The 24,716-nt window shown below is 40.9% G+C and overlaps 1 protein-coding gene across 1 annotated transcript in view; it reads right to left on the bottom strand.

The window, feature by feature from the left end:
* ddx10 (DEAD (Asp-Glu-Ala-Asp) box polypeptide 10) overlaps positions 1-24,716 on the bottom strand; it is a 250,565-nt gene that overhangs the window by 205,417 nt on the left and 20,432 nt on the right. The window contains exons 3-7 of the mRNA XM_073043661.1: positions 20,988-21,118; positions 19,663-19,821; positions 9,735-9,855; positions 7,577-7,766; positions 1,823-1,949 (exon numbers count right to left, since the gene is read on the bottom strand). Coding sequence (XP_072899762.1) covers positions 1,823-1,949; positions 7,577-7,766; positions 9,735-9,855; positions 19,663-19,821; positions 20,988-21,118 — 728 coding nt within the window. The remainder of the gene's footprint in view (positions 1-1,822; positions 1,950-7,576; positions 7,767-9,734; positions 9,856-19,662; positions 19,822-20,987; positions 21,119-24,716) is intronic.

Raw genomic sequence — 24,716 nt, 5'->3', positions numbered from 1 at the left:
AGGATGTTGCCTGGATTGGGGAGCATGCCTTATGAGAACAGGTTCAGTGAACTCAGCCTTTTCTCCTTGGAGCGAAGGAGGATGAGAGGTGACCTGATAGAGGTGTACAAGATAATGAGAGGTATTGATCGTGTGGATAGTCAGAGGCTTTTTCCCAGGGCTGAAATGGTTGCCACAAGAGTACACAGGTTTAAGGTGCTGGGGAGGAGGTACAGAGGAGATGTCAGGGGTAAGTTTTTTTTACTCAGAGTGGTGAGTGCATGGAATGGGATGCCAGCAACGGTGCTGGAGGCAGATATGATAGGGTCTTTTAAGAGGTTTTTAGATAGGTACATGGAGCTTAGAAAAATAGAGACTATAGGTAAGCTTAGTAATTTCTAAGGTAGAGACATGATCAGCACAACTTTGTGGGCTGAAGGGCCTGTGTTGTGCTGTAGGTTCTCTATGTTTCTATGACCTCATCGCGACAGCAAAAGAGGCCATGCATGGACATATCGGAATGGGAATGGGAAGTGGAATTAAAATGGGTGGCCACTGGGAGATCCCGCTTGGTCTGGTGGATGAAGCGTAGGTGCTCTGCAAAGCAGTCACCCAATCTGCATCGGATCTCACCGATATACAGGAGGCCACACCGGGAGCATGGGATACAGTAAATGAGCCCAACAGACTCAAAGATCAAGAATCGCTTCACCTGAAAGGACAGTTTCGGGCCCTGAATGATTGTGAGGGAAAAGGCATGGGGAGAGGTGTAGTACTTGTTCCACTTGCAAGGAAAAGTGTCAGGAGGGAAATCAGTGTGGAAGGAAGAACGGACAAGGGAGGCACATAGGGAGTGATCCCTGCTTTCCGCAGGGGGGTGATGGAGGGAAAGACATACTTAGTGGTGGGATCCCGCTGAAGATGGCAGAAGTTATGGAAAATTATGTGCTGGGCCCAGAGGCTGGTGGAGTGGTAGGTGAGGACAAGAGGAACCGTATCCCTGGTGGGGTGACGGGAGGATGGGGAGAGGGCAGATACGCGCAAATGGAAGAGATGTAGTTGAAGGCAGTATTGATGGAGGAAGGGAAGCCCAGTTTTGGAGTGAAAAGCCTCATCCTGAGAACGGATGCGATGGAAGAATTGAGAAAAGGGGATGGCCTTTTTTTTTTTCCACAAGTAACAGGGTGGAAAGAGGTAAAGTCCAGGCAGCTATGAGAATCAGAGGGTTTATAATTTTAATTTTACTTTCCAATCCAACATGTCAGTCCATGGCCTCTCCTGTCACAATAAGGCCACACTCAGGTTGAGGAGCATCATCTTATATGGCATCTGGGTAGCCTCCAACCTGATGCCATGAACATTGATCTCTCAAACTTCTAGTAATGCCACCCTACCCCGTCCTTCACCATTTCCCCATTCCCATCTCCCTCTCTCACCTTACCTTCCCATCACTTCCCTCTGGTGTTCCTTCCCCTATTCTTTCTTTCACAGCCTTCAATCTTCTCCTATCAGATTCCCCCTTCTCCAGCCCTGTATCTCTTTCCCCATTCAACTTCCCAGCTCTTTACTTCACCCCTTGTGGTTTCACCTATCACCTTGTGCTACTTCCTCACCTCCCCTCGCTGTCTTACTCTCACACATCTTTTCTTCTCTCCAGTCCCAAGACTTGACTCAAAACATCGACTGTACTCCTTTCCACAGATGCTACCTGGCTTGCTGAGTTCCTCCAGCATTTGTGTGTGTTTATTGCAATGAAGTTATCTTACAATGTATTCCCAAGAATACAGAAATAAATTTAAGCAAGGAAATAACAAAGACACAAAATGGAAATAGAAATACATACTTGTTTGCAGGTTGAAAAAAAGACAATTGTCTTCTTGTTTAGATGATTCTTCACAAATGAATACAACATGTTTACTTTTTGGTGCAGCTCACAAACCACGTAGTTCTGTTCGAGTGTTCCGGGGGTGCTGCAACACAAAACTCACGTCAACATTCACGCAGAAGATCACCTTATAAAGACACACAGAAAGCGGGAACAAAGTGGTGTTTACAGGTATGTAATATAGGAGGGGCATAATTGTGAGGTGATTGGAGGGAAGTACAGGTGGGGGATGTCAGAGGTAGGGATTTTTGTTAAACACAAAAGAGTGAGGTTTGGAGCAGAGTGTGTGGCCTACAGGACTGGAAGTCTGGAGCCTCCATTGCTTTTCTCTGATTGAGGCATCATGCAAGGTTGAAATCGACAAGGATAAGAGCGGAGGACAGGCAGGCATTCGAAGCCTGCATTTGGCCAGTCTTCTTCTCCCTCTCGCTAGCTGCTGTCGGAGGAAGGTGCAGTTGTCTTGGTATCCATGTTGATAGGATTGATCGGAGAGGCGGTAGTCTCATTTTGGGGGAGGTTAGGGTTCATGTTGCATACACTCCTGGATTATGGTTACTCTTTTTAATTGCTGTGTTTGAGTGATTTGTTTGGGACAATCGATGCGGTCTGGGACGCTTCAGCAAAGAACGCTTTGCCCTGTGGCCTGCAGTCGGCTAGCAGCGCAACGCTGAACTAAAATAAACTGAATGTACAGGACTCCTGATTTGATATTCTTTGTATAGTCCTCTTGCTTTTTGCCATTTGTGCAATTTAGTCTTCTATTTTGCACGTTGGGTGTTTTGGTATTTTCTTAAATGGGTTTGATGGTTTTTGTTTCATAACTGCCCGCAGGAGGACGAATCACAGAGTGGTATACTTTGATAATAAATATACTTCGAAACTTTGAATCTTTTCCTTCAGTTATTAAAAATTGTACAAATAAAATCCAGGTTAATTTACATATAAAATTCAAGATTACTCCAGCTACCTTCATCTTTGCTTCTTCTTCATTTCTCGTCATGATTTAATCATTTTTAACTGATGTCAATTATTCTAATAATTCTGCTTTTAGAGAGAACTCGCAGAATCCCATTGTACACAACCCAATATTATTCTGGCATTGCATATTAAAAAAAAAAACTGCAGATGCCAGATATTTGAAATAAAAAGCACTGAAAATGTTGGAAACACTCAAGTTCAGCTGTACCAGCAGAAAGTAAAAGAGTTAAAGTTTCAGGTCCAGGACAATTGATCAGAGTTGTTTTTCTGATTCTCTACCTACGTTATCTGCTGAATTTTCCCTGCAATACACTAGAATGGTTTAGGATGGTTTCCAGCACTGTAAAAGGTTTTAGGATTGAAAGATTTCCAGTTATAAATCTAGACTCTTCTTCTTGAGGTACGGATTCTTGGACGTTAATTTAATAAAGGTCTTCAAGATTATGTCAGGTTCAAACAGAGTGACTACTGATAAACTTTTCTCATCACAGGATGGTTAAAGCACCAGATGACATTGTTTCAAAGTAATGGGCAAAAGTTATGAGGTGAACTGTTAGGTGAAAAGAATGCAAGGAAAAAGAATAAACACAAGGGAGATTCTGCAGATACTGGAAATCTTGAGTGACAAACACAAAAAGCTGAAGGAACTCAGCAAGTCAGGTAGCATCTATGAAGGGGTATGAACAGTAAATGTTCCAGACCAAAATCCTGGGAGCTTTATTCCCCTCCACAGATGCTAGCCAACTTACTGAGCTCCTCCAGATTTTGTGTGTATTGCTAGGGAAAAAGAATTTGTTATTTCTTGCACTGAGTGATTATGGACTCGGTGTCACTGTCTGCAAAGGTGAAATTACAATTCTTCAGAATCAGAATCAGGTTTATGATCACCGGCGTGTGACGTAAAATTTGTTAACTTAGCAGCAGCAGTTCAATGCAACACACAATCTAGCAGAGAGAAAAAAATAATAAAACATAATAATAAACAAATGAATTTTTTTAAAACATGCAAAAACAGAAATACTGTATATTAAAAAAAAGTGAGGTAATGTCCAAAGCTTCGTTGTCCATTTAGGAATCAGATAGCAGAAGGAAAGAAGCTGTTCCTGAATCACTGAGTGTGTGCCTTCAGGCTTCTGTACCTCCTACCTGATGGTAACAGTGAGAAAAGGGCATGTCCTGGGTGCTGGAGGTCTTTCATCATGGATGCTGCCTTTCTGAGACACTGCTTCATAAAGATGTCCTGTGTACTTTGTAGGTTAGTGCCCAAGATGGAGCTGACTAGATTTACAACCTTCTGCAGCTTCTTTCAGTGTTTTAAAAAGGGGAGCTGGATAAATACTTGAGAATAAAATATTTTGAAGGAAAATTCTGTGATAATGAGTCTGAATAGATTGCTCTACGTTAGGATGGACTTGTTGGGCAAAATGGATTTCTCATATCATTTTTAAAAAATCAAAGATTCTGCAGTTTTACCACAGTTATGAAGTACTTTAAGATGATGACAGAAAAATTGTCTGTTGTATTAAAAAAATATATATACACACACACACACAGACATATAGTGCTACAAAACTGAAATACATGGCTGCTGATTAAAAGGAGAACTAGTTAAAAGCAGCATCACTAACAGTATGATCAAGCCTGACTGAAATTCAGAAAAAATGACTGCCCAACATGACTTTGAATTGACGGCTTTAACCAGATAAACAGAACCAAAGAAATATAAACTTAGGAATTTATACAACTCTTGAGAAATATGCTTGGTTGAGTTAATGAGTAAATGTTTGTTGCATTAAATGTCTAGCTTGCCCGTTCATCGAAAGTCACTCCCCCATGCATTGCAGCCCATCCCACTACCTGCCATTTAACTGATGACATCACAGAACCGGTAGTTTAAAATACCGCACGTGGTAACTATGTGATCTCCTTTGTTCTCTGGGTCATCGTGAAGCAGGTAATCAACTTTACTTTATTGTCACCAAACAACTGATACTAGAGTGTACAATCATCAGTGATATTCGTTTCTGCGCTTCGCGCTCCCTAAAGTACAAATCAAAGTAAATATAATAAAAATTTAAATTATTAATCATAATTAGAAAATAGGAAAGTGAAAGTAAGGTAGTGCAAGTCAAGTCCGGATATTTGAAAGGTACAGCCTAGATCCGGGTCAGGATCTGTTCAGCAGTCTTATCACAGTTGGAAAGAAGCTGTTCCCAAATTTGGGCGTACGAATCTTCATGCTCCTGAACCTTCTCCCGGAGGGAAGAGGGACAAAAAGTGTGTTGGCTGGGTGGGTCTTGTCCTTGATTATTCTGTCAGCACTGATCCGACAGCATGTGGTGTAAAGTGAGTCCAAGGATGGAAGATTGGTTTGTGTGATGTGCTGGGCTATGTTCACGATCTTCCGCAGCTTCTTCTGGTCTTGGACAGGACGACTTCCATACCAGGTTGTGATGCACCCTAGAAGAATGCTTTCTACGGTGCACCTATAAAAATTAGTGAGGGTTTTAGGGGACAGGCCAAATTTCTTCAGCTTTCTCAGGAAGTAAAGGCGCTGGTGGGCCTTTTTGGCAGTGGACTCTGCTTGGTTAGACCAAGTCAGGTCATTTGTGATATTCACCCTGAAGAACTTCAAGCTTTTGACCTGCTCCACCTGTGCACCACTGATGTAGATGGGGCTGTGCGGTCCGCTACTCCTTCTGAAGTCAACAACCAATTCCTCCGTCTTGCTGACCCAAGATACGGCCTACAATTGTGGTGTCATCAGCAAACTTATATATTGAGTTTGATGGAAACTTGGCTACACAATCATGGGTGTACAGTAAGTACAGCAGGGGGCTGTACCCCACAAGGCACCGGTGCTCAGAGTGATTGTAGAGGTGAGCTTGTCCCCTATTTTTACAGCCTGGGTCCTGTCTGTGAGGAAGTTGAAGATCTAGCTGCAGATCTGAGTGCTAAGACCCAGGTTCCAGAGCTTAGGAATCAGTTTATTTGGAATGATGGTATTAAAGGCAGAGCTGTAGTCAATGAAAAGGAGCCTTACATATGTGTCTTTATTCTCCAGGCGTTCTTAGGAGGAAGGTAGTGCCAGAGAGATGGCATCTGCCATTGACCTGCTGCTCCGGTAGGCGAATTGCAAAGCGTCGAGGTTGACCGGTAGGTTATGATGTGTCATGGAAATGGTAAAATGTGGAGGTGTGATGTAGTATAGAGGGCACAGGCACACACTTTAGGTATTTGCCACTGTATATTCAGTGTGTTTTGTCCTTCCAATTCAGCGCTCGGTTTAGATAAGTATTTGTAATTGAGTACAGCTTAAAGGCCTTACTGAATATTCAGTGTCTGCCTTGTCCTGTAAATAAATAATTAACTTACTTATCGTTAGTGAGTGGAGCAGACTCAATGGGCCAAATGGCATGATCCTGCTCTTATATCTTAAGGTCTTTTGTCCCTACTCACCAAATCTGACTTCACACAACATTGTATAGCTATAAAAAAAAAATACATCTCATGCAATTCAGAAATTGTAATTCTGACTCATTTGGAAACTGATGTCACCGTTCTGTCATCACAGATTGTTCAATCAGTTCCCTCATCCAAAAGTACACATCCTACAGTTTGTATGAAACCTAACAAACAAAAAATTGGCAAGCAGCTGCAAAGCTCAGCAATACTGATGTACAGCGTTTCCAAATTTAGCCAAGTTGAACAAGTATTAAATCTAAAATCTGCAGGTTCATCACTTTCTCCATCAAGACTGAAATTTGACAATGAGTTAGTTTTCTGAACACCTTTGTCTCAATCTGCGAGAAGGCAGCCACATTAGATGGCTTTATGATAACGACTACACAGTATTAAAAAGTTATTCCATGTTTGTAATGAGAATGGGAAGTTGAGGGGAATAAGTAAATGTAAAAGAAGAATACACTTTCCGAAGAGGAATGCTGCAAAAACGTTGAGGTCTTCCAATTCACTGACAACTATTTTAATGGCCAATAAGTCCAGTAGATAAAATAATGCAAGTTTGTAGGTAATGAACTTCCATCAATAAGAAATTAAAATAACTCCAGCCCAATCCTATGTTGTAATGGTGAAATTGTTAGAAAACAATTAGAAAACACTTACATCCACTGATCTAAGATTCCTCACCTTTGATTAATTAGTGTACCTACTAGGAATTACAAAATAATTAAATAGTGTTGATATTGTTTTGAGACGAATATATGTTTCCCTTATGTGCTTTCCATGGAATTTGCAATTTTGTTTGACCATTTAAGAAATGGAGATTGTCCATTCTTCATGTTACTAAGGCAGTGTGATCCACTATTCTTGAATGAAACCATATGCAAACTGCAACCACCACCAAATCCATAAGTAAATGAATATGTATGCAAAGACAGAGCAAACGAAAGGAATAAAAATAAATTCAAATCTTGAAAACTCAAGAAGCAGTCAAAAGAGGGTAAATAATATATTTGTACTGTAGCTTCATGAATTTTTTTTTAATTAAATTTGGAACTTGGAAAGAAAAACAGACAGATGATAAAGAAACGAGTCAGTTACGCAAGGGGCAAGATGTCAACAGCCAGAGAACATTTAGTACTTAAAAGTGGTCCACTGAAATAAGGAATTCACTGACAAAGCCAGAATTTAATGCCTAACCTAAAGGAAACAAAAGTTTGATAATCTGTTGCAACTTACAAACTTATTATATCCATCTAAATGAACACCTACCTGAATTTAGCTCTTTCATGCACCCAAACATATTCTGGGTCTTTCAGACTCAATCGTGCCAAATCCTTCACAGACTTGGTCTGTGTTGCTGAGAAAAGCAACGTCTGGCGTTTCTTGGGCAAATTTTCAACAATGGCATTCATCGTCTCAGAAAATCCCATATCCAAAATTCTATCAGCTTCATCCAACACTAAAAAAGAAAAAATACATCTCAACAAAGGTAAGGATTACAGGTGTCTCCTTCCCACCCCCCCCCCCCCTTTACAAAGATAGAGCATTCCTATGAAACCTTTCTTAAGCCGAAATGGTGTAAAGCGAAGAACCATTAATTTATATGGGGAAAATTTTTGTAAAAGCAAAAATCTTCTTTGTATTGTGAAAACAGGTTACTAATGTAGGTGTTTTTAAAAGCAAAGTGGCGTAAAACAAACATTTGTAAAGCAGGGGACACCTGTACACATACTTAGTCACAATAATAGTCTATTGTTGAAACCTACTCATAATAATAATTCAGACTGGCCATTATAAATATCGATACGTTCTCTCCAATTATGTACAATGTAGGATCTGATACAAATCAATCACACGAGAACTTCAAAACAATCTTAATATTTTCTATTAACCCCAACATTATCCTCTTTCGGTCCAGGAACTATCACACTGCCACACAGCAGCAATGTGTAGCAATAAGTTACTTCTCCAATACATTGTGCCCAAAGAACTTGGCATGTATTCATAAACCTGATTTCTAAGGAGCACAAGTTTTCCACCCTTTGAAATGCTATGATCTGCCCATGAATTACCTCAGTTCTTCTCTCCCTGGTAAGCTACAAGTTATTCTATTACCTATTTACAAGGCATCTTTTACCACATAACATAAACATTGCAAAGCATACAAAACTAATTATAAATTACCCAACATGCAGGTCACTTGCTTATTTTTAGCTCAATTTCAGTCACTCATTATAAATATCAATATTCTTGCACATTACAATTCATAAAGGGACATCTGCTTCAGTCCCTACCTCAACATCCAGCTCTCCAAGGCATACTATCTTTGTACACTAAACTTTTCTCAACCCACAACATTTCTCCAGCGCATGAAAGTAACGTCATAGTGACAAAACAAAGTGAGACACCTAGACAAGTGTCTCACTTTTCATTTCCCAGGTATTAATATTCAAACACTACTTCAACCTCTTTTTACATCAGCTATTAAAAATACACTATTCATTTATCGTAATTAATCTCATTACACAGGCAAACCCAATTTGAATCTACCCTTGCTTTTGCATATGCCCTAGCTTATAAAAACAAAAGTACACAATCATGCAGAAAGTCCTTCTACACTTACTGCAGATTCAAGTCAACTTTTATAAACTTCAGTCTGTTTCCTGCTGCCTAAATCAGTGTTTACTCCAGAAAAATCCTGAAAGAATCCACCAATAAGCTGTGGCACATCAGGCTCCTTTCTTCACCTTAATCATAAATGAAGATAAGGAGACCAATTCTCAAAAGAATAATATACGGCACATTGCAATGGAAGAAAGGCTAAGCACTTAACAGAAAAGGATTCAAGCAAATTAACCCTAATTATTGTTGCATACCTCTCAGAAATGTACAGCAAAGTGACTACAGAAATTAATAGAGGAGCATAAAACACTTACTTCTAACTAGGACAGGAAAACCTGAACATTTCAGGCTCAACAGATTTGCTCTACCATGACCAGCTAATTAATTCAGTGGTGCATTAGAGATGTTTAACTCAGTGGTGAATTAGAGGTGTGCACTGAAACACCAATATTCTGCATCACAAGATCACAGACAATTGGATTCCAATCTCTCCTACAAAGTTAAGTGCAGATCATATCCACCACCTAGCACTCTATAAAATACCCTGCTCATTGGTTCACTATTTAATAGTCTAGAGCAGCCAACAGTAAAAACTTCAAAGCCAAGACTGGCAGGATAGGGAGACAAGGAAGGAAAATGGAGACATTTAGTAAACTCCCAATTCTATTGAATGACAAGGATCCATCACTCTATATTGAGATATTTTAATAACATTTATATCTGAAAGTAATCAATATCAATTACGTTTAAAGACAGTGCTTTTCCCACCACCACAAACTGGATGTATTGTCCCAGACATACTTACCAAGCATCTGAAGGTCAGAAGCATGGAAATACGAAGTCTCATCCATATGTTGCAGGAGACGGCCAGGAGTACAGATGACAATATTAGTCTGATGGATCCTCGCTGATTCTCCTTCCAAATCCTATTGCAAGTAATATGTATTAAAGATTACATTAAATTGACTACTACAATAGAAACAGGGCAAGAAAGAGCATATACAGGACTAACATATTGCCTAATTAACTTTTCCATAAAGACTTTCCCCAGACAATATTACAGATATCAGTAAACTAACATACATCAATATTACACATAATTATTACAGTTCAAAGATACCAACACATAGGCCACATAAATCATAACATGGTATATGATGACCAACTGAAATTTTCCCCTACGTTAGTCACTTACTGGCTGTGAGGGGTACAGGAAAGAAAGCTAACATGAGAAGCAAACAGTTGACAGGACTTTTAAAGTACAGTCAGCCCTCCTTATCCAAGAGGGGTTGGTTCCGAGACCACCACCACCCCCACTGCCCCCGTGGATACCAAAAAACACGGATGCTCAAGTCCCTTATTTAACCTGTCTCGGTGCACAGTGGACTTTAGGACCCGGCAGAGCTCTGAATCCGCAGTGTTTCTGTTCACGAAAATAATCACGATCATGATTGAAAATAAAATGCAAGTAATAAAGCAATCGGAAAGTCGGAAAGAGGTGAAACGCCATCGGTCATTGGAAAAACGTTAAGCTACAGTCGGTCAACGACCAGAACAATTTTAATGGAGCATGTGAAAGGCCCTGCCCCAATGAAAGCTACAATTATTACTAAGCAACGCGGTGGTTTAATTATTGAAATACATACATTTTAGTGTTTTATAAGCATAGAAAGTTAAATATATACTATATACTAAGGCTAACGTTTGACTAACTGATGCTAAATAATACCAGGTGTACCTGTTCCGACTTCAAATCCGACTGAAAGACGGACTCAGGAACAGAACTCGTTCATAACCCCTTTCAAAAGCCTGTACTTTAAAATCATCTCTAGATTACTTATGTACCTAATACAATGTAAATGCTATGTAAATAGTTGTTATACTGTATTGTTCAGGGAATAATGACAAGAAAAAATAGTCTGCACATTCTCAAACAACGAGTGCTGGAGAGAGAACTTCCGGGTTTTCCCGATCCACGGTTGGTTGAATCCGCGCATGCGGAACTCACGGATAAGGAGTGCCGACTGCAGTTAGCAAAACCAGAAATAGCAGCCAAATTAATGACAGACATATTAATCATGAGAAAAAGATGCAAGGGCCACCTGGGAAATAATTGGTTCCACTGAGTGAAAAATTATTATTAACAGTGACAACTGCAAGATACCAAAACTAGTCAAGAAAAGCAATCCGGCCATTTTAAATTAAGTCCCGCCAGACTGCAAGACACAAAGTAGAAGAGAGATCTTGCTTTCTCAGATTGAGATAGTCAGTAACAAAGAAAGCTAATTGGATCTTAGAATGTACAGCAGAAGAATGGAACATAATTCCCTGGGAGGTGATAATCATCTTCTTTGGGATTACACATGGATATGGCCAAGTGTGCAGTACTATGCACATTTCTGGCTGTCATAAAAATTCAGGAATCAAAGGAAAAGGGGAGGTGACTACTCTACTACTGTGAAGAAATTTTATTTTAAAGCATGCATGCATCATTAGCAAGGCCAACATTTATTGCTTGTTCCTCATTTCTCTACAAAAGGTGCTGATAAGCCATATTGTGACCACACCAGTTTTAATATCAGTTTAGTTCATATTTAAAATTTTGATCTGTATCTCACTGCTTTTCAGTGTGAATACGTTAGATTCAACCTTATTGTCATTGCACCGAGTACAGATACAAAGCCAAATGAAATGCAGTTAGCATCTAACCAGAAATGCAAAGAATAGTGTTATTTACAAAATAACTGCGAATAAAAAGTGTTGTAGCACACAAATATGTAAGTACTGAGACAGTACAATATGGGTGAAATACTGCTTAGTGCTGTGATGGGAGGTTCAGCAGGGTCACAGCCTCAGGGAAGAAGCTCTTCCTGTGTCTGTTGGTGCGGAAGCAGAGGTTCCTATAGCGCCTACCTGATAGGAGGAGAGGAAAAAGTCCATGGTTAGGGTGAGATGCATCCTTGAAAATGCTTTTCGCCCTGCCCAGGCAGCATTTATGGTAGATGTTCTCAATGGTGGGCAAGTGGGTGCTGATAATCCGCTGGGCAGTTTTCACCACACACTGGAGTGCTTTGCAGTCCGATATGCGACAATTGCCATAGCACACTGAGATGCGGTTAGTGACTATGCTCTCAATGGTACAGCGGTCAAAGTCCGTCAGTATCCTGGGACAAAGGTGAGATTTCTTGATGCTCCGCAGGAAATAAAGGCACCATTGTGCCTTTTTGATCAGGATGGAGGAGTTCAGGGACCAGGTGAGATCCTTGGAAATGTGGACACCAAGGAATTTGAAGCTTGATACACACTCTACTACAGCTCGCGATCAGAAAGTCTGATAACAGACTTCACAATAACAGATAATCAGCTCCGGAGTGGCCACTGCAAGCTGCGTTGCACCGCCATCTTGGAATCTCACAACTTCTTTGACAATCCACAGACCATAGAACAATAAGGCTCAGTAGAGGCCCTTTGACCCACGATGTTGTGCCTAGTCTAAGATAAATCTAATGCTTCCCTCCCTCAGAGCCATCTATTTTTCTTTCACCCATGTGCCTAATTACATAGGTGTCTCTTATATGTGTCTCATATATCCCCCTCTACCACCACCCCTGGGAGCAGACTCCACACATCCACCACTGTGTAAACAACTTACCTCTAATACTTCCCCCCCCCCCCCCATACTTTCCTCCAATCTCCTTAAAACCATGTCCTCTTTTAGTAGCCATTTCCATCCTGGGAAAAAGGCGCTAGCTGTCCACTCTACCCAATCCTCTTACCAACTTGTACACCTCTACAAGGTCACCTCTCATAAGCAATTACTGCAAAGAGAAAAGCCCAAGTTCACTCAACCTTTCATCATAAGACATGCTCTCTAATCCAGGCAGCATCCTCTGCACCCTCCCTAAAGCTTCCACATCCTAGCTGTAATGAGGCAACCAGGACTGAACACAATACTTCAAGTGTGTTTATAGAGCTGCAACATTCCTCACAACTCTTGAACTCAAACACCCAACTAATCAAGACCAATACACCATAGGCCTTCTTAACCACCCTATCAACACACAGCAGCTTTGAGGGATCCATGATTGAGGATTCCTCCACACAGCTAAGAATACTTCCATTAACCTTGCTCTCTGCCTTCAAGTCTGACCTTTCAAAGCACTACATACTTTGAATTCAATCTGCCACCTCTCAGCCCATCTCTGCACCCATTATAACGATATCCCATTAGAACCTACGATATTTTCTACACTGACCACAACACCACCAATCTTTGTGTCATCCACAAACTTACTAACCCACCCTTATACTATTACTTCTGTCATTTATATAAATCACAAACAGTAGGGGTAATAGAACAAACCCCTGCAGAACATCACTAGACACCGACCTCATTTACTACCAGCCTCTGACTTCTGTGAGCAAGCCAATGCTGAATCTACACAGCCAAGTTTCCCTGGATCTCATGCCTCCTGACTTTCTGAATGAGACAACCACTGGGACCCTTATTGAGCACTTTATTAAAACCCATGCAAAACAAATCCACCACTCTACCTTCCATTTGTTTTGTCACTTCCTCAAAGAATTCAATCAGGTTCATAAGGCATGACCTACCTTCATAAAATCAGACTATGTGAGGAATTACATGCAGAATTAAAAGGGCTAAAACCTAACTGATTTATTGGCAGTTTGTCAAGTCTTGCTGTGAGAATAATGTATGAACAAAGAAATGTTTGTTGCATGAGAAAACTGCTCTATCTTCCCTTATCAAAGTATGTATGTGATATGTGATAACGGATGTATTACAGCAGCACCGGCGCCAGCACACACATCTGCCTCACCCTTGTGCGTACAAGGAAGGGCTCGGACTCTTGTCCTCCTATGGTCACCCGAGCAGTCATCCCATCGTGGAACTGGCGAAGGATGTTAACAAATTTATTGGGACAGCCAAACCTGAGGAGGACATGCCATAAGGGCTCTCTTTGCACAGTGTCAAATGCTTCACAGCTCCTTTATAGCTGTGAAGCTTGGGTAACCTACAGCTGTCACATCAAGTCCTTGGAGCGCTTCCAGAAAAGCTGCCTCCAGCACATCCTAGGAATTAGCTGGCATGAGCGGGTGCCTCACACTGAAATACTCGTAAAGACCAAATGCAGAAGTATCGAGGCCATGATCACCCAGCATCAGCTGCAGTGGCTGAAGCACGTGATAAGGATGCCCCCATGTCAGCTACCTGCAGAGTGTTATACAGCCAGCTACATCATGGTCGACACTCAGCTGGAGGGCCAAAGAAGCGCTATAAGGATCAGATGAAGAGTGCTTTAAGGAAGGGCAAGATCAGACCCGAGGACCTGGAGGATGTTGCTGCTGACCGTATCACTTGGCGACAGCTGTGTAGGGACGGGGTTCGTATTCTGGACATGGAAAGAACAACCAGAAGACAGCAGAGGAGAGCCAGGAGAAATGCAGCAATGGTTGCCACCATTACCACCACCACATATACAGGTTTCCCTTGCAATCCGAAGGTATAGCATTCCTATGAAACTGTTTGTAAACTGAAATGTTGTAAAGCGAAGAAGCAATTACCATTAATTTATATGGGAAAATTTTTTGAGCGTTCCCAGATCCAAAAAATAACCTACCAAATCATACCAAATAACACATAAAACCTAAAATAACACTAACATATAGTAAAAGCAGGAATGATATGACAAATATACACCCTATATAAAGTAGAAATATTGTAAGTACGGTGTAGTTTCACTTTTCAAAATCAGAAAGACAGCGAGCCAAAATCTATTTGGAGAAAAAAAAGTGTACACGCCTACGCATGTACATGCATACGTACGCGTATGCGTACGCACATACACGCATGCACAAACAACTGCCCACACAAGGCTTCACGGTCACTGTAGTCTTTCTTGGGGTAAACACACGTATAAAGCAGGCGTCTTTTTTTCGTAAAAGCGAAAATCCTCTTTGGTTAGCGAAATCAAGTACTAATGTAGGTCTTTCATAACAGCGAGTTGTCGTAAAACAAACATTCAAAAAGCGGGGGACACCTGTACATATCCCACCTGCAATAGAGCTTGTGGGTACAGGATAGGACTGTATAGTCATCAAAGATCTCACCGTTAAAGGAGTGGACGTCGTCATCGGATTTCAAATGACAACCGAAGAAGATAACAGCAGCCCAGACAGTAACTCGGATGCTCACTTGATTTGCAGATTTTCCCAGGTTCTGTGAGCGGAGACTCTGTTTTATGAACAGAGTGACGCGAGCTTGCTAATAAACAATAAGTACTTTTAAGCAAACTGTGTTTGAAAATTATTCCCTGGGGCTGAACCTGAAGGCCTCTGGTAGAGAGGCAGATCGACATCTTGGCGCAGCAGCGAGCGGGGTCCCAATATGTGGTAGATCCCTCGCCAGAACTGACTAAGTGAATAAAAGGACCGCTGGGGTGAATCAGAGACAAATGGGCCCACAAGGTAAGCTTTAACCTTGGTTCTTCTCTGCTCTCTGACGACTCTGTTTGTTCCCCCATTTTGGCGGGGAAAATCCACTGACGTGACCCAAAGGGAATAAAAAGGACGAGTGGTTTGAGTCCTCCAGAAAGAGGACGGGCAGTTTGAGTCCTCCGGAAAAAGGAGACGGGTGGTTTGAATCCCCCAGGAAGTCAAGGTGGGTGGTTCAAGTCCCCCAGGAAGTCAAGGTGGGTGGTTCAAGTCCCCCAGAATAACTGAGAAGTTCAAGTCTTCCAGTAAATCAAGACAGGTGGTTCGAGTCCCCCAGAATATGACGGGTGCGCACTTAGACAAAGGTGGGGGGGGGGGGGGGGGGGGGGTGGGAAGTAGTCGGTTACAGAAAATAATAGACAAATATGAGAGAAGACAATTGGCCTGCAGGAGGTACATTTGATTTAAATTTAATAGAGCAGGCAGAACAGGGAATATGGAAAGGGAAGGTGGGGCAAGTGTATGGTTGCCTGATTGGCCCATGGCAACAAGAGGCAGAGATAAAAGACAGGCATAAATTAAATTGTTGGACCGATAACACTAAGTGAAGAGGGATAGGCGTACGTGATAAAAAAGGCAATCCTCGGTGTGGAAAGAGTTGAGAGCGATTGTAAAGTATGGGATAAGGGACAAATACAGACAAAGGAGATGGGAAAAGAATTTGTATCAGAGACAAAACATAATAGCCATGGAAGAACGAATAAAAGGAAAAGGGAAAGGGAAAATAAAAATAATTCTGGGGTTGCCTGCCTCTATCCAGACATACCAACCGATTCTTCAAACGACACGGATAATGATTGGGAATGGGTACGGCGACCTAATAATCCCACCATACTACGCACAACTGTGTTGGGTGGTCAGGCTCCCCACTCCTATATGGTTCTCACTCTGGTGCCTCAGTCGCCACCGACCGATGTAATTCCTCCAGAACAGTTGGGAAGCCCAATACCCGTTTCTGCCTACACGCGAAGTCAGACTGGACCTCTCCCGGACCAGACCCCTGAACAAGGGTCATTGGTTTTACCGGGACTGATACAGACTCAGTAGCAATTACCCATGAGGACAGTTCCTAACCTGCAAGCCAGAGTGGCGAGACAAGCACCTACTATGCAAATCCACAAGTCCTGGACCCCTTACAAACTCTGCGTAAACTGAATGCCATCCCTGACAAATAGGTCAACCCCCAAGGGTTATGTAATTATTTAAGAATTGTCCTGACTATTCAGTCCACTAGATCCTGAGATTTGTTCCCTCTAGCTATGGCCGCCCTTACTCTGACTAATCAGACACGATTCACCACTTGGCTCGGACATGGCAACTACCACCAGTTAATTGCGCCCAAGCAAACTGAAACGCGGATGACTGAAAATATATTGGACGCCTTGTCCCACGTTCTGGCCCCCTGCATAGATGTAACTCAAGTCTCAGAGTGTAAACCCAGGAAAGGAGAGACCCCAGATGATTTCCTAGAATGCTTTCATGCCCTTTACTCTGCACAATCAGATTAGTGTACACAGCAGGGAACCAGTCCCCACAGAACTATGTTCCCGTCCTCCAAGCCCTGCCCAGCAAGGTGGCCAACAAGGTTAAAGTCAACAATATGAACTGGTCAGAATCCACTCAAGCTTCAGAAAGCCATTTGAAATTAGTTCGTAGTTCACAAAGACAAAATATTTCTAGGAAAGCTGTAAATCAGATAAAGACATTCATTATTTATCACTGTAGCTGTATTGACAATCTAACGCCTTGTCAGAAAGAAGTGTCATGGTTCAGTCTTTCAAAGCAAACCACAGAGGCTATCTAAAAGGGAAAAATGTTCATTTAAATTTAGTACATAACATTTCAGTGGGTGGTTGGAGCAGTCTTCTATATTTGTTTTCTTTCCTTGTGACTAGACTTGGGTGCTCACTTGATTTGCCAATTTTACCAGGCTCTGTCAGCGGGGACTGTTTTATCAACTGAGTGACACAAGCTTGTTAATAAACTGTACTTTTAAGTAAACAATTATTCCCTGGGTCTGAACCTAAAGACCTCTGGTAGAGAGGTAGATCGACATATGCATCCCTTGGAGTTAAAGAATGACTTGCACAAGACCATTGGCGTCAGATTTCCAGTGCCTTGAGGTAGATAATATAGGTAGCATAGCTCTCAAAAGGTATAGTAAACAATTCCATGCATGAACTTGTCTTGTATGTATAGGTGTTAAAACTCTGTGAGGTATGCTGATGAATGTGAAAATGGCTAATCAGTAGACAGGGAGGGGAAAAAAATGGGACAGATAGGAGTTAGGAAATTTTATATCCAAATATCTACAAATCCTTCAAAAACAATAAACGTTTGAAGGAATGAAACATTGCACGTGTAGAATTTAACAGACATCGTCAAAAGATTAACAGGTAATTATCAATAAAATACTTGGAATTAAAATGACTAAACTTTCTGTAGCAAACATTTCCACTTGTATAGTATAATTAATGTACCGTAGATTCCGGATTATAAGCCGCTACTTTTTTCCCACATTTTGAACAGCTTTGAACTCTGCGGCCTATAATCCAGAGCGGCTAATACATGGTTTTTTTTCATGCCGCCTCGTAAACATTTTGCCTCGTAACAGTAGACCAATAAAATTGATGAGTAGTTCACAGAGGTCCAATGAAATTGTACGATAAATCAAGCGCACTTTCACAATTAAATTATTGTAAATCAGTCATTTGTACTCACCCTCATCAACATGGAAAATACTCGAAGAAAAGCAAGACCCGAGCGCGTCAGACCCGATTAGACCCGATCGCATTGCGCAAGCGCGTCAGACCCGATTAGACCCGATCGCATTGCGCAAGCGCGTCAGACCCGATTAGACCCGAGCGCATTGCGCAAGCGCGTCAGACCCGATTAGACCCGATCGCATTGCGCAAGCGCGTCAGACCCGATTAGACCCGATCGCAATGCGCAAGCGTCAGACCCGATTAGACCCGATCGCATTGCGCAAGCGCGTCAGACCCGATTAGACCCGAGCGAAAACGCTGCTTTTAAGTTAAAGTCGATCAATAACTTTTCCTGGTAGGCTGCAGTATATATATTTTTACCAGTCGCTAGGAGATATTGGAATGTTGTTCGTGCTGTTCAGTAAAAAAGTATATGCAACGTAATTTGTGTTACCGATACGTATGTATATTTAAAAGTAGCGGTGCGGCCTAAAATCCGGTGCGGCCTTTACAATTAAAAAATTGATTTTATTTCTAAAATTAGAGCCTGCGGCTTTTAATCAGGTGCGCTCTGTAGTCCGGAATCTACGGTAGTAAAACACATCGATATCACCTAACAAAAAACTGACACCAATTACAGAATGGGATATTCAAGTCAATTTTCAGAACAAAGAGGTAGATTTCAAAGAGCATCTTCAAGGAATAAAGGCCGGTGATTAGAGAAGTTTAGGCAGGATATTCCACAGCACACAACCATGACAGCTGAAGGCACAAGTGCAAAAGGTGGAACAACTAAAATCAGAGATGTCCAAAAGCCCAAACTGGACACACTTATCTCATAAGGTTATAAGGCTAAAGGAATATAGTGTAAGGCAAGACCATGAAGGATTTGAAAACCAAAGTGAACATTTTAAAATGGTAGTGTTCTTTAACCAAGAACATAGGTCAAAAGGAAACTATTAAAGTTGGTATGCAATAGACTTTTTTGTGGGAAATTTAAGGGGAATAGTATGAAGAATACCTTGAAAGCAAAGTGCAAGAATATGTTATGGAAATCATTCGTCTTCTTTGCTACACAAGTTCATAAGTTAATTTGGACATTTAAATGCTTGGAAACAGAAAGCTGATGTACCACTTACAGATAAATAACAGGGAGAGCCACAACATAAATAATATTTTAAACAGCAAAGTGAGGAGTAACATCCAAAAATGCCAGCTTTAAGACAGTTTTTCTTTAAATGTCTCCATCTTTCCAAGCTGACTTAACTAACATAAAGCAATAAAAAGCAATAAAAAAATAAAAGTCACTAATCAAGACAATTTAGCACTGGTAGCAATAACATAGAAGCCGAACATTGAAGTTTGCAGGTAATATTGCTAATTGTCTAACATATTTACAGCAGACACCTACAATATATAGTATGTTCCCCCAATACTTAAAACAAAAATGTTTCTTAGAACAACTTTGCATCTCAACTTATGAAGTATTTAATGATTTTCCTTAATGCTCACCTTCCCTCCTATTATGAGTCCAGCTGAAAATTCATGGTTTTTCCCCACTTTCCGAAGGACTTCAAAGGTCTGATAAGCCAATTCTCTGGTGGGTGATATAATGAGAGCACCCATTCCATCTTCTGAAGTCCATTGCTGACGATAAAGACATTCCAGTACCTGTGGAATGGCAAAAAAATAAGTTGTTGAAGACCAGTTGTTCCAAAAAAAAATCACTTTCTACCAACTTATCGTCACACTGTCGAATTTGAATTTGCATTTATGTGATTGCATATTACAGTCACAACAGTATTACTATTTTGAAAAGTTTATATTTTTCAGGTGCACAACTAACACACAAAGATCAAGTTGCATGTAAATTTATGTTCCATAAAATAAATATCCATCTAGTTTTTCCTGCCTGTTCTGCTGTTCAACAGAACCCTTGCTGACCAATGATTAATACTTCTGCCCTTCATTCCTCAAGTTGAATTTGATTCACTTTCCTTCAAAATTTATCTCTGCAACCAAATATCATTTTTATTAAATCTATACTGCATTCTCATTGCCAATATGTTCATTCTTTTATGTCAAGAACTAAATATTACTCCAGGTATGATTTAACCAAATATAAGCATACCTAAATAGCAGTGTATAAAATTGAGAATAACATTCGTTCTGCAGATTTAAGAATGACAACCATCTGAAAGCCCCACTTACCATTTACACCAAACTTCACAACTGACTGAAATCCTGCTGTAGCTAATTTAATCCATTGCTTAGGCAAATAAAATTCCAAAACCTCATTACCAAACTACACTGCAACTAGGAACCATACAGTTCAAAGGAATTGGTGCACAATATTTTGCCAGTGAACACTATCCTACTTGCCCTCTTCCAGAAGGCTCTTTTTATAGAAGATAAAAGTAAAATAGTAGTCAGGTTTTCAAAAAAAAAGGACAAAATACCAAAATATTTTTCTTGTAATTCTTTATTTTACTACCATGTTAAACAAATATAATATTAATTAATCCTCATGGTAAGGTCCAAGGAGAACCAAGGCTTTCAGTGAAATAATATTAAAATAATTGGGAATAATTGGAATAGGGATGCAAATACAGCTTAGTCCTCATAGTAAAATTTGCAGGCATTTGCAATTATGGTGTTAGAAATACAAGTGAAATGGCTTATGTGTATTTGCATTCTTTAACTAAAAGAACAGCTAGATTTAAAAAAATTAAATAGAATTGTATTATAAAACAAACATTTCCTTTAGAAGTACTCAGTTTGCTTGGGCCAATGCCAAAGAAATCAGTTTTACAAAGCATTAAGTCCCAGTAACTTACAGGAATAAGAAAGGCCAATGTCTTTCCAGATCCAGTTTTTGCAGCACCAAGTACATCTTTGCCTTGCAAGGCGAGGCCAATTGTCTGTTTCTGTATTTCAGTTGGCAGGCGAAATTCAGCCTCCATCAAGCCTAGAAGAAAGAATACAGCTTTCAGATTTTCAAATCAGTTGAGCATCAGTACATTTGCTGCTTAATGCAACCATACTGTATTCCTCCCCTCCAATTAAAGGGAAGCACTGCACTGAAAGAATCTGTATGTAAATAAAACATCTTGCAGTATCAAGTGTCCAACAATGTGTTTAACGCTGGTCCTTAAATATTCCTTTATCAATACAACCAAAATAAGATTACAGTTATCAAAATGATACTCTATTAAAATTATTTGGAAAAAAGTTTTAAACCAAATACTGGCAGATATCAGAAAAACCTTACTTCAATTAGTTACCCATTATCACCTGCAAAAGAAAATACTGTAACATTATCCCAGTGGAGAAAGGGCTGGGGAGGAATGCAAATATCTACTTACAAGCTTACATTGTCATTCCACTCACATACACAAAAGTTTTGATAATCAAAGTTCCTCCAAAATATGAACAGAAATATAATTACATCTTTCAGGGATAAACACTACATGAAACTGGATAGAGTTCTTATAGTGAGGGCTATATGAAAGCATTTTTCCCTAAAAATTGCAAATTCTTCCTGTGATCACCTTTAGATAAAGACTCAGAATTTAGTAGCAAATGTTAATAACTTCCAGCTTACTGGCTTTTCTTTTACTTTAGGTCTGGTTCAATTCCAAGAAATTATTTTTAAAAACTGAACAAAAATCGTCGTCGTCAGGTCACATCTGGAATTTCCAGTTGGCACACGATTTCCCTCCACGCCGCCCTGAAATGTTGGGAAATCATGTACTCGGTAGGTTACAGCAGTGGTTTGCCTTTGCCTTCTGCTGAGTGAGTTTACAGAGATCACCACCTCTTGCAGTGGATGACCAGGACGTCTAAGTGCCTTGTCGTGCTCTTAGCGCTCCACAAACGCCTACTGGTCTGCCTTCTTGACCATTGCACCATTAATCTGACTCCTCCGCTCAATCTGCCAGGGCCACACTTCACACGCTGGGATAGGCAAATCCCCTACCTCACCAAGGGTCAAAGACCCGTCGGCTACCTTCTGCCGAGACGGTTTACCGGGGTGCGGCCACTGCACATGCTACAAGTGAGAGCTGAGCGCCAGGTGGGGACCAAAGGTGGACGGGCTGCCCTGCAAAAGGGCACGGCAGGCCACCCCCCTCCAGAGGTGCTACCCCTTCCTCGACACCCCATACACGAAAATAGCACATTCAAATCCTTTAGAACTTATTTTGGATCTGCATTTAAAGCCTCAGAGCTGGGGATGCAGTTTTGCAAGAGAATACTGTTGTTAGTTTGTTTAATGCCTTAAATTAGATAACATCTAAATGTCCAAGTCAGTTTGCAATTTCAAACAAGACACTGGACAAACTCAGCGGGTCAGGCACCATCCGTGGAGGGAAAAGGGACCGTCAACAACTCGGGTCAAGACCTGCATCTGGTCCAAACACTGAGTTTTTTTAAATCTTATTGTTGCTCCAGATTCCAGTATCTGCAGTCGTGTATGTCTCCAATGTGTAGTTGGCCAGGGAATGGGCAGGTGATAATATTTCCACACACTCAAAGCCTTGCTTCTTGCTGGTATAAGTCATGGGCTCTGGGGTACTGCTGGAGGAGCTACGTGAGTGCAGAGAGACAGCAGTGTGCATCTCATATACTGCAGGGCCTTTGTATGTGACTGCAGCCACACTATAGTAGTGCTTCTGATGGATGGAAAGCAGGTTAAATTTGTCCTGAATAATGTCGAACTTGGGCGTTGCTGTAGCTGTACTTATCCATCAAGTGATTCAGTTGGGCAGCATTCATAATCAGACTCCATACATAGAGGGAATGCTTTGACAAGTCATGTGTCACTCAGGATACCCAATCTCTAACTGCTGATGTAGCCAAAGCATTCAAAGACCTCCAGCTAAATTTCTGACGACTCCCCTGAGGAAATCAGTAATGAAGGATGCAGAAATAGTAATGTTATTTAATTTTAAAGGCAAATTGTTGGATTTTGTGTTGGAGAAGGTTGGTATATAGCATCTTCATGTCACAATTTTACTTGTGAGCTCTAAACTATTTTGTCTTGCTGCACTCATTCATGGTCTGCCTGATTTGCTGAGTTATAAATGGAACTGAAGTTAATTTGCTATTTGTAAAACCTGGTGGAAGGTAGGTCATTAATGAAGCAGCTGGAGATCTCTTAAGCTTCAAGACACTTCTGTACTGAAAGCCTACAGTGATATCATAGCTAGGTATGATTGACCTTCAACAATTACAACCACCTTCCTTTGTGTGAGATATGATTCCAACCATTTGTGTATTTTCCATGCATACCCAATGGCTAGTTTTACCAGGGTTTCTTGAGGGCAAAAATCAGTGAAGGTCACATTGATAAAGGACAGTCACTCTCATCTCTCTTCACCTCAGGAATTCAATTATTTGGCCCATACTTGGACCAAGCTGCAGTGAGAGATGGAACCAAGTGAAACCCAAAAATTGGCATCAGGTTACTGGTGAGATTGTACCATCGATGACACCTTCCATCACTTTTTGATCATAACTAAAACCAGTTTGACTAGGCAATAATTAGCAAGATTCATCTGTTCATCCAAGTGTGATCAGTTGCCAGTGAAACTGATTGGCTAGAAACCCTCACTTCTAAAGCTAGGTCTTCAGTTCTACAGCCTCGATATTGTTTAGTCCCATAGCATTTGCTGTATCAAGTGACTAATCTTGATTTCACATGGACCACATCAAAATGGGTGAAGACTAGCTTCTAAGATGGCGATATCTCAAGAGGAAGCCTAGATGGAATATCTACTCAGCCCTTCTGGCGGAATATTGGTTACACTGCTTCAGTCTCATCGTTGGCATTCACACTTTAGGCCTTGCCATCACGGACCAAGGGCATGTTTTAGGTTCCACCTCCATCTCCAAGAAGCTTCTTAATTCATAAACACAAGAGATTCTGCAGATGCTGGAAATTCAGAGCTGAATACACAAAATGCTGAAGGAACTCAGCAGCTCAGGCAGCATCCACGGAAAGGAATAAACAGTCAACGTTTAGGGCAGAGACCCTTCATCAGGACCATGGAAAGGAATAATCATGTTTCAGACAGAGATCCTTCATCAGAACTTCACTGTCCTAATGAAGTGTCTTAGCCCGAAATGGTTTATTGGTTTCCGTGGATGCTGCCTGACCTGCTGAGTTCTTCCAGCATTTTGTGTTACTCTAGCTTCTTAATTCTACACCGTAGAGCATAAATAGGTATGGCAGGTGTGCAGAACTTTGATCACATCATTTCACTGTGGAATAGTTTAGCTTTTTCCATTGCATACTATTTTCCGTAAGGCAGGGATATAATCCTGTGTGACAGGTCCACCAGGTTGACAGCATACGTTTAAGTATTGACCTTATCTTATACTTGAGAATTTTGATCCCAAATCCTCACCAAAGAGAAAAGGTTTCCCCTATCCACAGAGTCCATTTTATAAACTCCTAATCAAATTTTCCCCAGTCTTCTCCAATAACAAACATGGTCATAACCTCTCTAAACCATTCTAGTAACTGTGTTCCCTTCTCATTCACAGGAAGCAATGGCATAAAT

Source organism: Hemitrygon akajei, chromosome 4 (genome assembly GCF_048418815.1).
Source record: "Hemitrygon akajei chromosome 4, sHemAka1.3, whole genome shotgun sequence".
Lineage (NCBI taxonomy): Eukaryota > Metazoa > Chordata > Chondrichthyes > Myliobatiformes > Dasyatidae > Hemitrygon > Hemitrygon akajei.
This window is presented reverse-complemented; position numbering and strand designations above follow the sequence as displayed.